Genomic DNA, 13790 nt, shown 5'->3' on the forward strand with positions numbered 1-13790 from the left:
GAGACAAAAGGCAATGACTGTTATTACTGCAAAGATAGTGAGGAGGCAAAGACAGATCTGCATTTTCTTCCTTAATCTTCTCATCTTTCCAGATGCTTGTGGGTCCTTTTGAGTCCCCCTCTCTGTTCCTCAGGTTGGAGTGGCGGGGGGTTCCATGCTTGGGTGCAGGAAGAATGCCTTCTACCCCCTGACACTGTCTTCAGCAGGAAGGCCTGTGTAGGCACCACCCTCTGGGTCAGGGGTGAGTGGGACCCCCAGCGCCCTGGGAGAGCACGGGATCCGCAGATAGAAGAAGGCATCTCTCCTCTGCAGGCCCAGGCTAGGCAGCCATGGACAGTGTGCTCCTGCACCGCTTGCCTACTCCTCCTTCACACAGCCCACTGCCTGGTGTCCAGGCTCCTCTGGTGGCCCTCCATGACACAGGGAAGTGAATCCAAAGAGGCCAGTGCTTCCTACCCGCCTGGAGTCGGGCCAACTGGGGACACCTTTCGGAGCGGTCCGGCAGTGTGAGCCCAGTTGTTCCTGTGGCCATCAGCCATGTCCTTCAGCGCCACCATCCTCTTCTCCCCTCCGGGTGGCGGCGAGACCAGATGCTGCTGCTGCGCCTGCAAAAGCGAGACCAGTGCGAGCAGCACGGGCTCCCAGGGCGGGAACCCTCCTGCCAGCACCCCTATCACGGTGACCGGACATGGCCTGGCCGTTCAGAGTTCAGAGCAGCTCCTGCACATTATCTACCAGCGGGTGGAGAAGGCCGTGGGCCTGGCCGAGGCCGCTCTGGGGCTCGCCCGGGCCAACAACGAATTGCTCAAACGTCTCCAGGAGGAGGTGGGTGAGCTGAGGCAAGGGAAAGCCTCGGCCCCGGATGAAGACGGGGACGGCCGGGCGCACGGCTCCCCGCCCGAGGAGCCGGGGCCTCTCAAGGAGAGCCCTGGGGAGGCCTGCAAGGCGGCGGCCGCGGCGGAAGAGGAGTGTGACAGCGTGGGCAGCGGCATGCAGGTGGTGATTGAGGAGCTGTGGCAGGTGGGAGCCGCCTCGGCCGTGGGGCCCGAGCCCTTGGGCTTCCCGGCGGCGCAGAGAGACGCGCGGCTCCCGGGGTGCGCCCTGGCGGCCGGCGAGGCGGCCCCGCTGCTCAATCCCGTGAGTATGGCCGCAGAGCAGGACGCGAGTGCCGTGGGGTGGCTCCCGAGGGCTTTTCCGGGCCTGTCCTTCTTCCTTCTCCCTCCCTCTGGTTCCTTTCCAGCCTCAGCCTTGCTTTTTGGTGTTCCTTGTGCGGAAACAGGACCGCACCAGGCGTCCTTTGCCGGCAGGGATAGGCAGCCCTCGCCCGCTTTGCCCGCTTTCCCCTGAACCGCAGCCTCCGTGGCAGGAGCTCGGGTCTGGTGTGCGGGGTGCGGGCCCCCCCCCCCCCCAGGAGCTCTGCGTGCCACCTTCCCGTCCGCAGCTGGCTCCGCTGCTCCGGCGGCTCTGCTTCTCCCGGCTAGGAGGCCTGCCGTACACAGACGGCTCATTCATATTTTATCACGGGCCCTCCGCTTGCCAAGAGCAATTCAGTACAGAGAGAGATGGGAATGTGGGGGGTAGAGAGACAGAGGTGGAGAGAGAGGGAGAGCCGGAGAGGGACAGAGGGAGGGGCGGGGAGGGAGGAGACGGAAGGAAGGAGAGAGCGAGAGGCCAAAGGGAACGGAAAGACAGGTGTAGGGAGGGGAGGAGGCAGGTGGAGATGAAGGGTTGAGGAAGGAGGAAAAGTGAAGAGAGAGCATAGAGGAAAGGCGAATCTAAATGGCAAGAGACTTCGCGCGCGCAAGAGAACGTGAGGGAAGGTGGGAAGGAGGTAGAGGGAAGGGGAAAACGTGAGGACAAGAAGTGGACGTCTGGGAGTTCCTGGGAAGAGAGACATGTCGGGAGAAGGAGGGAAGCAAGCGCGCCTATTTCGTGAGCAGGAAAAGACACAGAAGTACACTGTGCTATTTCAGTTTCTTTACTGCTCAGGGCCATCTGAGCAGGAAAACCCTGGCTGAGTGGAGTAAAAACTGCAGAGCGCAGCACATGGAAGTACGAAAAGGAGATGGAGCAACTAGGGAGATCATAGAGATGGGAAAGTAACAGATGTGTCACCACTTGAGAGACAGTGGGAGGTCTGTCAGCTCTCCTCCCCCATGCTCTCCCCCCCCTCACTTTCCTCCTCCCTCCACAGGCACAACAAGGCCCAGACACCCAGGAAAGAGAAAAGGAGCAGAACACACAGGGGAGATGGGAGGGAGGAAACTCCCAGCCCATCTGCTAGATCTGAGAGATGAATGTAGAAACCCCCTGTCCCCTTCCAGTGTCACGCTGCAGCTGGTCACTGCTCCCTGAAGGCCTAGCCATGTGGTGGGTGGTGGCCACTGCCGCTTGCCCCACTCTGCCCAGCCAGGATTCTGGGGGGCAGGGGGGGAGGGTTTGGGGCTGCCGGGCGGTGGGAGGAGGGGGGGCGGTCGGTACCAGGTACCAGGCCAGGCAATGCCTTGAGCTTTGGTTCTGTCAGGCAGGGAAGCCTTCCAAGCCGACAGGATGGAATTAGATTTCACAGCGTAGAAAGCGGCTCACAGGTCTATAAATCTCAGCCTCCTCCCCCGCTCTGTGTTTTTTTTCCCCCTACTTTCCCTGTTTTGTTTTCTTGGCTGCAGAAATCCCCCCTCCTTTCTTCTCTCTCTGTCTCCTTCCTCCCTCCTTCCTTTCCCTGCCCTGTATGTCCTTGAGTGAGGGCACAGGCAGCAAGTGGATGTCAGGACAGTGACAGTAGGATGCGGCCAGGACAGAATCAAGGTGAGGGCACAGAGAGGTCCTGCGAAGGGAATGGGGTGGGCTGGGGTGGGGCAGTTGGTGCCAGCCTCTCTAGAAATTTCTGACTTTGTATCTCCCTTCTTTGCTCCCATTTTTCTCCTGTTTGTTGTTACCATTTTATTTTCTTGTTCCTTCTCTTGCTTGGTGTTCCTTTCTTACCATCACTTCCTCCCCCAATCCCTTTTAGACAAAATACTTGCCTGGCTAGTGTTCTTATACCCAAGAGCAAATCACAGATGATTCCTCACAAATAGAGCGTCAAAACAATCCTTGTCCTTGTAATCAGTCCTGTGGGTAACGATTCAACCCGAGAGGCCCTGTATATCCAAGAAATATTTTCCAACACTCCCGTAGGAGTCCCAGAGAAACAAGCTATTGACCATTAAGACTGTGCTGGATTCCCCCTGCTTCCTACTCTCTGTTCACTATCCTTGGCCAAAGAATGATGGTTGACCAGGTTCCCCTAAGCCTGGATGGCTAATAGGCTATTCTTTTTTATGTTCTTAGCTGGTGGATGATTATGTGGCCTCTGAGGGTGCAGTACAGCGGGTGCTGGTCCCTGCTTATGCCAAGCAGCTCTCACCAGCCACACAACTGGCTATCCAGCGGGCAACCTCAGAGACAGGGCCAGAAAATGGAAGCAAGCTGCCACCACCCCGCCCCGAGGACATGCTCAGTGCTGCTGCTGTGCTGGATGGTGCCTTGGAAGAGTCAGGCCCCGGGGGAACAGGGGAGCTGAGACACTCTCTAGGGTTTACCGCTTCCCCATGCAGGACCAGAGGGAGTGGGCAGAAGAACTCCAGGCGCAAGCGGGATCTGGTACTCTCCGTGAGTGAGCTCAATTCTATACATTTTTCTTCAGTCTGGAGAGAGAAGTGAAGAATGAAGTGTGGGTTGATTTTAAACGTCCCATATTGAATGAATGGTATCCTGAATCCTACTGGAATGGGAGGGGCAAGAAGGAGACAGATTGGTCCATAGCCCTAGGGATAGGCAGACCCCCTGCTAATTGGGGAACTTTTTAAAGGCTTTTCCAAATAGATTGAAATCTTCTGTTTAAAGAGAAGAGAATTGTATTATATCTCCTCCCGGTGAGCTAATAGTCCTGATGGGAAGATCTTTACGGGGTTGATCAGACTGACCACTGAAGGGTAGCACTGGGGTAACCTGCAGATGACCAGTGTTCAGAGTAAGCAGCAAGGGGCCCCTTGGCAGAATGGCCAAGGTATGCTGAGGTAGTCCCAAACTCCAGAGGCGCAGAGGGCCCTTAGACACTCAGCTCAGTTATAAAGGTTTGGCGAGCCTAGGGATTCTAAGAGCTCTTGGCAGGGAAGGTACTGGGCTGAACCAGTTCTGCCTGAAACTTGGAGTGGCTTGGAGCCTCAGGAGCATCCCTAAACATCCTCCAGTGCACAGGGCAGCCGCCCACAATGATTCGACCTAAAACGTCCATAGTGCCAGGGTTGAGAAACCCTGCTCTAGGGTGACCATAGTCCTTTGGATCACCTCTGTGTCCCCAAACATCTTTCTGATAACCGTCGGGGTGTTCTTTGGCTAGATCCTATTCATATGGACTGTAAGGCATTTCCCTTCTCTGGCTCATGGCTGGTAGAGTCACTGGAGAGTTCTGGATAGGAAGGGAGCTCACCATTCACACCCACCCAAAATCTCGTCACAGTCTAGCCCTTTTCCTCTTGTCACAGTCTTAGTAAAGGTTGAAGCCTGCCAGGTACCGTGTGTACCTCCTTCATCTTCACTGGAGATTCTTCTTTCATTACTTCTTGCTTCTTTTTCCCTTTTCTAAGGGCTCCTGACTCTTACCCTCCCTTTCATTTGATTTGTTTTTACATTGAAGGGTTCTTTCCTTCCCTGGGAAGGAACACACCATTCATAATCAGAATCAACTGGTTTCTAACCTTCATTTTCAATTTTGGTTATGTTCAGGGATAGCTCACTTATCAAAAACGGAATGGATTTAGTTTTTCTGTCAGAAACTTCTGGCCCAAGAGGGCCACTCTCACTGCCAGTGACAGAAATGGAGGCATATACTTAGAAATGCACTGCAAGGGATTTCCCAAAACTTCATAATGTTTAAATCATGAATAAATGTGTGATAATTACAATTTGCATAAACATGGGACTTTTGACCACTCCCTGTTCTTCTGCCTATGGCCTCCAGTGAGAGGTCTGGGGTTGAGGCCTGGCTGCTGCCTGCCCTTTGGAGAGCCTGGTGGAACTGAGGACCTTACAGGAGGACAGTGGGCTCACCCCTCCTGCTCTCTGTTGCAGTTGCTTGAAAAGGCTCTGAGGACCAGTCAGGGAATTTTGCTGCCCATCACAGAGGAAGGTTTCAGATGTTCTTGTGCCAGACTGTGGTTTCGAGGGAGACGGTTAGCTGCAGGCCTTTAGCTCTGGGAAGGAATCAGAGAGGCATCCCTCCAGTCTGCTCAGGCCGCTGTGGATTGCTGCTGGGGATCCAGAAAGGGGAACCACTGATTTCTTGGAATGCGGCTGATCCCAGCCACCCCTTGGGGAAATGTATTTATTTTTAGCTCACTCAGGAAGTGGGTGAGCCAGCAGCCTTTACAGTCTTAACACTTATTATTGTCTTAGAGTATTTCCCCTTTCCACTTCAAGCCTGGTTTGATTTTTATCAGCTGATTTCTTCCAAGCCACTTGAACTGGAAGCAGTGCAACTCCTTTTTTTTCTTTCTTTCTTTCTTCTACCTTTTTTTTTTTTTTTTTGCCAACACTTTCAAATTCTTTCTGAAGCATTCACCCATCCCTTGTGATTCCTTAAATTGGGACTTCTAAGAGGTAAAATAACGATATCAAATATGAAGCTAATTTCGTAACAGTCCTTTTTATAGAGTGGAGACCCTAACCATAAAAAGTTGACAGTACTTTCCTAAACTGATATGGTCAGTCAGTCATAGAGGCAGAAGGGTAAATTGGGGATTTCTCAATTGAAGCTGAAGTCCTGAGATCAGGATATGAGTCCATCGGTTTGGGACTGGGAATTTCCACCGACCGAGGGAACTTGGGATGAAAATACCATCAGAAACACCGGAACTAAATTTAATCGGAAGAAATGTAAAATCCTGCATCAAAGTTTAAAAAAACAAAACAGTTGCAGAATGGCCGAGATAGTAATCCATATGAAAAATGGACTTGAGTTGACTGTAAGCTCACTAGGAATGACAACTGTGACCTTAGGAATAGGGGTGGGGTTGCTAAGAAAGGTAATACCATCTTGGGTTTCATTCCTAGAAGTGTAGAGTGCCACTCGGGGAAGTAATGCTCCCTTCGGCCAGGTCTCCACTGATGCATTAGATTCGGTTCCCACTGCCACGTTGTCCAAGGGACACTGGCAAGCCAGGGAGCCTGATAGTTTCAAGAGGCGTCTGTCTGGAAATTGTGTCATAAGGAATGGTTGAAGGACTTGGGGATATTTAGACTGGATAGAAGACTTAGAGAGTACATGAGAGTCTTCAAAGATTTTAGGTGCTGTTAGGGGCAAAACTGGCCAGATTTTGGAGTCTAAGGCAACACTTTTTAACACTCAACAGTAAAAAAGCTGACTCGAAAAAGAGTAGTGAGAACCCATTCTTAAAGGTATGTGAGCAAAGCTGAAAACCTGTTGAATGTTGTGAAAAGGAGGTTGAGTGATAGCGTCTTCAAGGTCCTTTGCATTTCACATTTCTGTTATTTTAGGTTTGTGTTTTTCAGACCATGCTGTGTACACCCTTGAGATTTGTGGTAATGTGCAAAGGAATATACTTAGGACATTTTCCTGGGTCATCAATTTTACTAGGAGATTAAGAAGACATTTTTAAAAATTTTTATTTTATTTAAATTCAATTAATTAACATATAGTGTAGTGTTAGTTTCAGAGGTAGAGTTCAGTGACTCATCAGTTGCATATAATAGCCAGTGCTCATTACAAGAAGACATTTTTAGATTAAAAGAAATACAGATATATTGTAAAGAGTAGCGGCCCTCAAGAAATGTCCACTTGCAGTAGTCCTGGTGTATATTTGCTCTCTCCTGGCTATTAGGAAGGAGTATGTTTGTGAAAATGTCTGAGACCTTTTGCCCTAGTGACCATATTCCCCAGAAAAAGAAGTAAGACCAGGGATGATCCTGGAGTCTCCATACAAATTAAATGAAAAGGACCACAAAAGGGAGGACATTCGAAATACTGACTTGGATAAGCTCTCTGGCTATGAAGGGGCATGAACAGAAATGGTGCCCAGACTATGGGAAGGATTCAGGCAGAGAACCCCATAGGGACAATGCTTAGGGAACAGAGGAGGGTGTCATCATATCCACTCCCGGCTTGAATCTGTTTTTGTTTTTTTCCCCTAGAAATTGGTCCACAATGTGCATAACCACATCACCAATGACAAGAGATTCAATGGGTCTGAAAGGTATGATCCTCTTGAGGGAAAAGAATCACAAGGTACTCTGCCAACGAGAGAGAAGCACAGGGCTTCTCCAATACAATAATGAGGCTAAGGCTTTGCCCTCACCATTGTCCCTTGCCTCCTGTCCTTGGCCACGGGGGAGTTTGCCACAAAGTTGATTCGTGCCAGGAATCTCTGTCTGGCTTTTAATATGCTGACTGCCTTGTTCATGATCTTCTTTGTGGCAGCATCAAGTCCTCTTGGAATATTTCAGTAGTGAAGTTCCTTCTGGAAAAGCTCAAGCAGGAGCTGGTGACCAGTCCCCACAATTACACTGATAAGGAGCTGAAAGGTGAGAAAAATGGAATTAACTCCCATCTCATTCTTTTTCCACTCACTGTTCTTGGTCAGAGAAGAGGCATAATGGAGATGATTTAGGTGGTTTTGAAAATAGTGGACTTAAAAATTTTTTTTGGCTATTCTCACATCTTCACAGGATTGTTTCTTTTTCTTTTTTTCTTTTCTTTCTTTCGGGAGATTGAGCGGGGCTTTGGGTGGGGGGGAGGGAGCGAATCCCAGACAGACTCTGCGCTGAGCACGGAGCCCAACACAGCTTGATCCCAGGACCCCGAGAGCACGACCCAAGCTGAAATCAAGTCAGAAGGTCAACCGACTGAGCCACCCAAGCACCCCTTCTTTTTTTTTTTTTTAAGATTTATTTATTTTAGAGAAAGAGAGAGAGTGTGTAAGTGAGGGCAGGGGCAGAGGGAGAGAGAAAATCTCAAGCAAACTCCCTGCTGAGCATAGAGCTGACTCGGAGCTCAATCTCAAGACCCTGAGATCATGACCTGAGCCGAAATCGCTCAACCAACTGAGCCACCCAGGCGCCCCAGGATTGTTTCTAATTGCCTTTTTTTTAATTCCCCTATCCCACTTGAAATGAAAATGGGAGAAGGAAAGGGCTAACACCAGCAGGCATGATGTTTCCACAGGGCCTGAATCTAGGGAGTTAGGAAAAGGAAGTCAGAATCCAGGCCTGCCCTTTTGTCCCTAAATATTACCTCCTGGGTTTTCTACTTTCCTTACTCTTCTATTATTTGCCCATAGCTAACCCTGAAGCATTAAGAAAGCTTCTGCTGAAAACGCACTGGTAATCCACTACCAGCAGAGTAGAATGGGAGTGGGTTTGATGGAGCCCAGGTCCGGGGAGGGAGCTACAGAAGCTCGGACTTTTGTGTGCCAGTGGGAGATATGGAGGGAGTCAGTCTGGACAGGGAGGTGAGCAGAGAGAGCCAAACCAAAGAGGAGTAAATAGATGCTTATGGGTCTGTGAGAAAGCCCACCATCTAGAGTGATGCTCACCTCCCAGCCAGTAGTGTTAGGGCAGAAAAAAAGGGCTGAGCACCTGCTCTCTGCCCCCTCCCTTTTCCCTCCTCAGGAGCCTGTGTAGCCTACTTTCTCACTAAGAGGCGTGAGTACCGCAACTCCCTGAACCCCTTTAAAGGCCTGAAGGAAAAAGAGGAGAAGAAGCTTCGAAGTCGCAGATACCGGGTAGGTTTCTAGGCCTTCCTTTCAAGATGCTAAACACTAAACCCTACTAAGCTCCAGTGGGAAGGGCCAGTGGACGTGGCATCTGAGAATAGGGCTGAGAGCCAGGAATGTTGGCAGATAGAGGAGGAGGAGCGGGAGCCGGTTCTAAGATGACTTGGGGGCTAGGTTCTCTCAGACACAGATTTTACACAGCCTTCTTCCTACGAGAACCTGCTCCCCAAATCTAATGCATAATTTGTTTCTCTTCCTATCTCTGCCCTGGGCCCCTACCTTAGCTTTTTGCCAACCGATCCAGCATCATGAGGCATTTTGGACCTGAGGACCAACGCCTGTGGAAGGATGTGACAGAAGAGCTGATGTCAGATGAAGAGGACAGTCTTAATGAGCCAGGTGTCTGGGTGGCCCGGCCTCCCCGGTTCCGGGCCCAGCGCCTCACAGAGCTCTGCTACCACCTGGATGCCAACTCTAAGCATGGCACTAAAGCCAACCGTGTGTATGGGCCTCCCTCAGACCGATTACCTTCTGCTGAGGCCCAGCTCCTTCCACCAGAACTTTATAATCCTAATTTTCAAGAAGAGGAAGACGAGGGAGGTGATGAGAATGGACCTGTCTCCCCATCCTTTGACCAACCCCACAAAACCTGCTGTCCTGACTTGAACTCATTCATTGAAATCAAGGTGGAAAAGGATGAATGAAATCTATAACCAAGAATAACTCTGGCATCTGCCACTCCCCATGTCCCAGGGATGGGTGGCCATGGGGCTTCCCAGATTAACAAGGTGTCCTCTGCAGTCTGAGAAAGCAAATCTGTCTCTCTTCTTACCACAGTCCCCAATGGAAGTGGAAGCTGGCAGCTGTGGTGGGGTAAAAAGACTTACCTAGAGGGGGGACCACCCCGGCTCCCTGTGAATGGCAAGCCAGAAAATGCTTATTTCTAAGCATAAATAGTGCCTCGGGGCGCCTGGGCTGAGGAAAGAAGGAGGATGGGTCTAAGAAACATGAGGCCTTTGTGACATATGCCCCAGTCTCGGAGCTGGTTTTTTTCTGGTTTCACACAAAGCCCTGGGGAAGCAGCCCTGGTTGCACCTTCTGCTTCGCCGTGACTGCTGGTCTGGCTCTGCAGTGGCCGCCCCACAGGACCAGTCCAGGGTCCTACTGCCCCCTGGTGGGCAGTTTCAGTCATGGGCTTGCGTCTTCTGAGCAGAGCACCGCACCATTATTTGGGAATTGGGATACAGATATAATAGCTATTGTTTATTGAATTATGTAAGGCAGATCTTATTATTCCCATCTAACACATGAAGAAATTAAAGCTTAAAGAGTTCCATGTCTCACTGGCAGCTGCTGTCCCACTGTGTGACCCAGCAGTATATGGGGCTTTGTAGCTATTAGTCCTGTCAGCCAACCTGTATTTGGAGGAAGGGGGTGGGTGTGTGTGTGTGTGTGTGTGTGTGTGTGTGTGTGTGTGTGCGCGCGCGCGCTTGCGGGTGTACACACTCACGCACATGCACCCACACACACTTGCATACAAACTTTGTGCCTGATGAATGGATTGTGAATTAAAAACGGCTTTCTGTTCAGTCATACAACAAATACTAACTACTTACTAGGTGTCAGGTACTGTGTTAGGTGCTGTGGGTACACTGTTGATCAGGTGAGGTGCTGATTAGAGGTTTTGTTATCTAATCAGGAAGTCAGGCAGTTAAGTCGACAGTGAACTGAACTGCCGTGGGGGTGATGATGGGGGGGTGTAAGGTGCCTCGGCAGCAGACAGCAGGGGTGGCTGACCTACTCTGGTGGTCTGGAAAGGCTTCTCAGAGAGTGGTGCTTAAGCTGGTACCTGAAAGATGGGGAGGCGTTAACCAGAAGGGAAGGGGAGGCCGGGAGTGTTCCAAACAAGGGAATAGCAAGGACGAAAGTCCAGAGGCAAGAGAGAGCACAGAGGAGTTGCCATCCTCCTGCAGAACAGTTTGAGGAAGGGATGGTGTGGAGAGAAGCTGGAGAGACACCGAGACCTCGTCAAGTATCTTAAATAATAGAGACTTTAGTTCGAAGGCAGTGAGAAATTGTTCAAAGGCGGTGAGCAGGGAAATGAGGTCATCAGTTTTGTGTTTGAGAAGAATCGCTTGCCCTCGGTATGAGATGGACGGCAGGGAGAAAGCCAGGCCGGGGTGGGGGGGGTACTTCTGCAGTGGCCCAGGAGAGAAGAGACGGCTGGACAGAAAACGATGGTGACAGGAGGACAGATTTGAAAGTGATTTAAGAAGCCGGACTGATAGGACTTGGTGATTGACAGGCCTTGCTGACGGGACTTGGTTGGACTTGAGGCGGAGGGAGGAGGACAGAAGGTTGATGTTCAGGTTTCTGGCTTAAGCAGCAAAGTGGTTAATGGCGCCATTTACTCAGGGGACACTGGAGGAGCCAGTTTCGGGAGGCAGGGAAGGTGAAGTCAACTGAAAGCGTTGTATGTCTTTGAGACAACCAAGTGGAGATGCTAGTAGTCAGCTGAGTTTTTAAGTCCAAGAAAGTCTGGGCTAAGGGGCGCCTGGCTGGCTCAGTCAGTGGAGCATGTGACTCTTGATCTCAGGGTCATGAGTTCAAGCCCCATGTTGGGCATAGAGCTTTATTTATTTATTTTTTAAGATTTTATTTATTTATTTATTTGACAGAGAGAGACACAGAGAGAGAGGGAACACAAGCAGGGGCAGAGGGAGAGGGAGAAGCAGGCTTCCTGCTGAGCAAGGAGCCTGATGCGGGGCTCGATCCCAAGACCCTGGGATCATGACCTGAGCCGAAGGCAGACGCTTAACTGAGCCACCCAGGTGCTCCTAGAGCTTACTTTAAAAAAGAAAAAGTGTCTGGGCTAGAGATGAGGATTTGGGAGCCATCTGTGTACATAGTTCATAATTCAAATCTTGAGGAGGGAGAACAGGGCCAACAGGGCCTGTGGAGCTCCTGGCTCCAGATGAGACTATGGAACAGTTACTACTGGAGCATGCCTTCATTGCATCCCTCTGCCCCTTCACTTGCCTCTGGTTCTTGTTATCCCCTGAAAATACAGGTCGTTGGTCTCAACTGTGCCCGTTGCTGCCACCACCAACTCCCACATGGGCCTCCTTTAAAGGCTTCTCAACTTCTCATAAGGTTCACTCTCCCATCCTCACCCCAGCATGGGAAAGCTTACAAATATAAGAGGCTCTGTGGATATTTTGGTTGTAAGTAGCTGGAAGGAAGAATCCAGGTTCTCCTTTCCCATCTGGAGACAGGAAAGGAGGGAGAGCCTTATGGTTAATTCTGAAGATGTCGCTCACAGCAGGTTCTGAAGGCAACCTGATAGCTCCCCTCTGTTACTAATGCTTTCAGTGCTCCCTGCTTCTAGTCTGATAGTGAACCCTCCTCTGGATCAGAGAAAAGCTGTAGGCCTGACAGGGAAACAGAGAGGCTGATTCCCCAGAGAGATGAGGTCAGGGAGACAATGCAGCTAGGACAAAGAAGCCAAATAGTTTGTGCCAAATTAATTTCCCCAAAGATATTAACCTCCTTTGCTTCCCATTCCCTAAGGCTACACTAAGATTACGAAAGGTGTTCAAAAATGTTGAAATGAAAATAATATGCATGATTTGTTTGCATAAAATTTTCATACTCATTTACTATCTAAATACAAAGGAATCATTTTCCTTCCCCATTTTACCTCCTCTACCTCTTTTTTTTTTTTTTAAAGATTTTATTTATTTTTATTTTGAGAGAGAGAGAGAGCACAAGAGGGGGGAGAGGGAGAAGCAGACTCAGCAGGGAGCCCGATGCGGGACTCGATCCAGGGACTCGATCCAGGGACTCGATCCAGGGACTCGATCCAGGGACTCCAGGATCATGACCTGAGCCGAAGGCAGTCGCTTAACCAACTGAGCCACCCAGGCGCCCCACCTCCTCTACCTCTTGTCCCTGATGTGCTAAGGACAAAATCAGTTGCGCTGGTATTTAATTAGGCATGTTCAGCTTCAGCCACCGTTTCTTCTTTCCTTATTCTTCATGTTTACAGTATGGCCAACACTAGAAGTCTCCTCTTTCCCTTTTCCACCCTGATCTTTTTCACTTGCTAGCCCGTCTAAATGACATTTCTTTTCTTCCTCTTTAATACTTAACTCTTTATCACAATCTCCTGTGGGCCCACCAACGGGGGAGGCGTTCGCTAGCCCTAACACCAGGCCTCCTATTCCTATAGTCCCCTGAAATAGTTGCTAAAAATCTAAAAATCTCTTTTCCCAACACCAGGGGGTGTCTTCTAGTCCTCTTTCTGTCCTACCCGGACGGTAGAGATGAGTCCCAACCCTCCTCCTCGTTTCTTTTGCATAGACACCAAAGCTCCTTCCCTCCCTACCGGCGCAGAGCTTTGGGTTCAAAAAGTGGTGTCCTTTTATTGCAGTTTATATGTTGGGCTCTCATTCTGTCTGGACTTGCACAAATTTGCCTTTTTCTTAGTCTGCTCATCCTTCGGGCTGCGCACCACCCACGATCCCCTCCCTTTGCTCCGGCTCCCCCTTTCTTTCGCTACCTGTCTTCCACCACCTCTCTACGCGACCTTCCTCGCCCTTCTGGGCTCTTCACATTAACGTCTCTGAACCTCTTTATGTATCTACCTTTTTTTCTCCCTGTCCCCCTCTTTATGGATCTCTCCCTGCTCACTACTTCTGTGCCAGTCTCTCTTCATCTCTCCCACAGTCCCCACAGTAGGAACAAAGTCACGATGTTTGCGCAGAACATGCCTCGCGTCACCCCTTCCCGGACCGCGACATTCCACCGTGCCCCTCCGCGCATTCCAACTGCAAACAAAGAGTTCCTCTCCCCCCTCCCCCACTTTTCCCGGTCCCAATTCCTGAGAGATGTAGTAGCAGCTGCCCAAACTGCCCCTCAGCCGCCTCTCGCCTCCAGTCGGCGGGTCTCCACGTCCAGGACAGTTAGCATCAGCAGCACCCACCCCCTCCGGCGTACGAGAGATCCCTGCGCAGACAC

At 50.5% G+C, this 13790-nt stretch overlaps 1 protein-coding gene across 3 annotated transcripts; it reads left to right on the top strand.

Annotated features, from left to right (window-relative positions):
- The first annotated feature begins 251 nt into the window (after positions 1–251).
- On the top strand, positions 252–9644 carry C9H14orf93 (chromosome 9 C14orf93 homolog). Of its 3 annotated transcripts, XM_044918001.1 has the most exons (7): positions 252–1137; positions 3331–3651; positions 7192–7253; positions 7478–7581; positions 8668–8780; positions 9056–9170; positions 9291–9644. In XM_044918001.1, exons 1-7 carry the CDS (start codon positions 538–540, stop codon positions 9473–9475), a joined length of 1500 nt encoding a protein of 499 aa, XP_044773936.1. In that variant the 5' UTR covers positions 252–537; the 3' UTR covers positions 9476–9644. The 3 variants fall into 3 exon arrangements, with proteins under 3 accessions (XP_044773936.1, XP_021551112.1, XP_044773937.1); XM_021695437.1 differs by having other exon boundaries at positions 9056–9644; XM_044918002.1 differs by lacking the exon at positions 3331–3651 and having other exon boundaries at positions 9056–9644.
- The last annotated feature ends 4146 nt before the right edge of the window (positions 9645–13790 follow it).

Source organism: Neomonachus schauinslandi, chromosome 9, assembly GCF_002201575.2.
Source record: "Neomonachus schauinslandi chromosome 9, ASM220157v2, whole genome shotgun sequence".
NCBI lineage: Eukaryota > Metazoa > Chordata > Mammalia > Carnivora > Phocidae > Neomonachus > Neomonachus schauinslandi.

Excerpts from the sequence above, each read along its gene's own strand:
- C9H14orf93 (XM_021695437.1), top strand. The coding sequence starts at position 538 with ATGTCCTTCAGCGCCACCATCCTCTTCTCCCCTCCGGGTGGCGGCGAG. Across the intron at positions 3,652-7,191 it reads AGCGGGATCTGGTACTCTCC|AAATTGGTCCACAATGTGCA; the intron begins GTGAGTGAGCTC and ends TTTTTCCCCTAG. Across the intron at positions 7,582-8,667 it reads CACTGATAAGGAGCTGAAAG|GAGCCTGTGTAGCCTACTTT; the intron begins GTGAGAAAAATG and ends TTCCCTCCTCAG.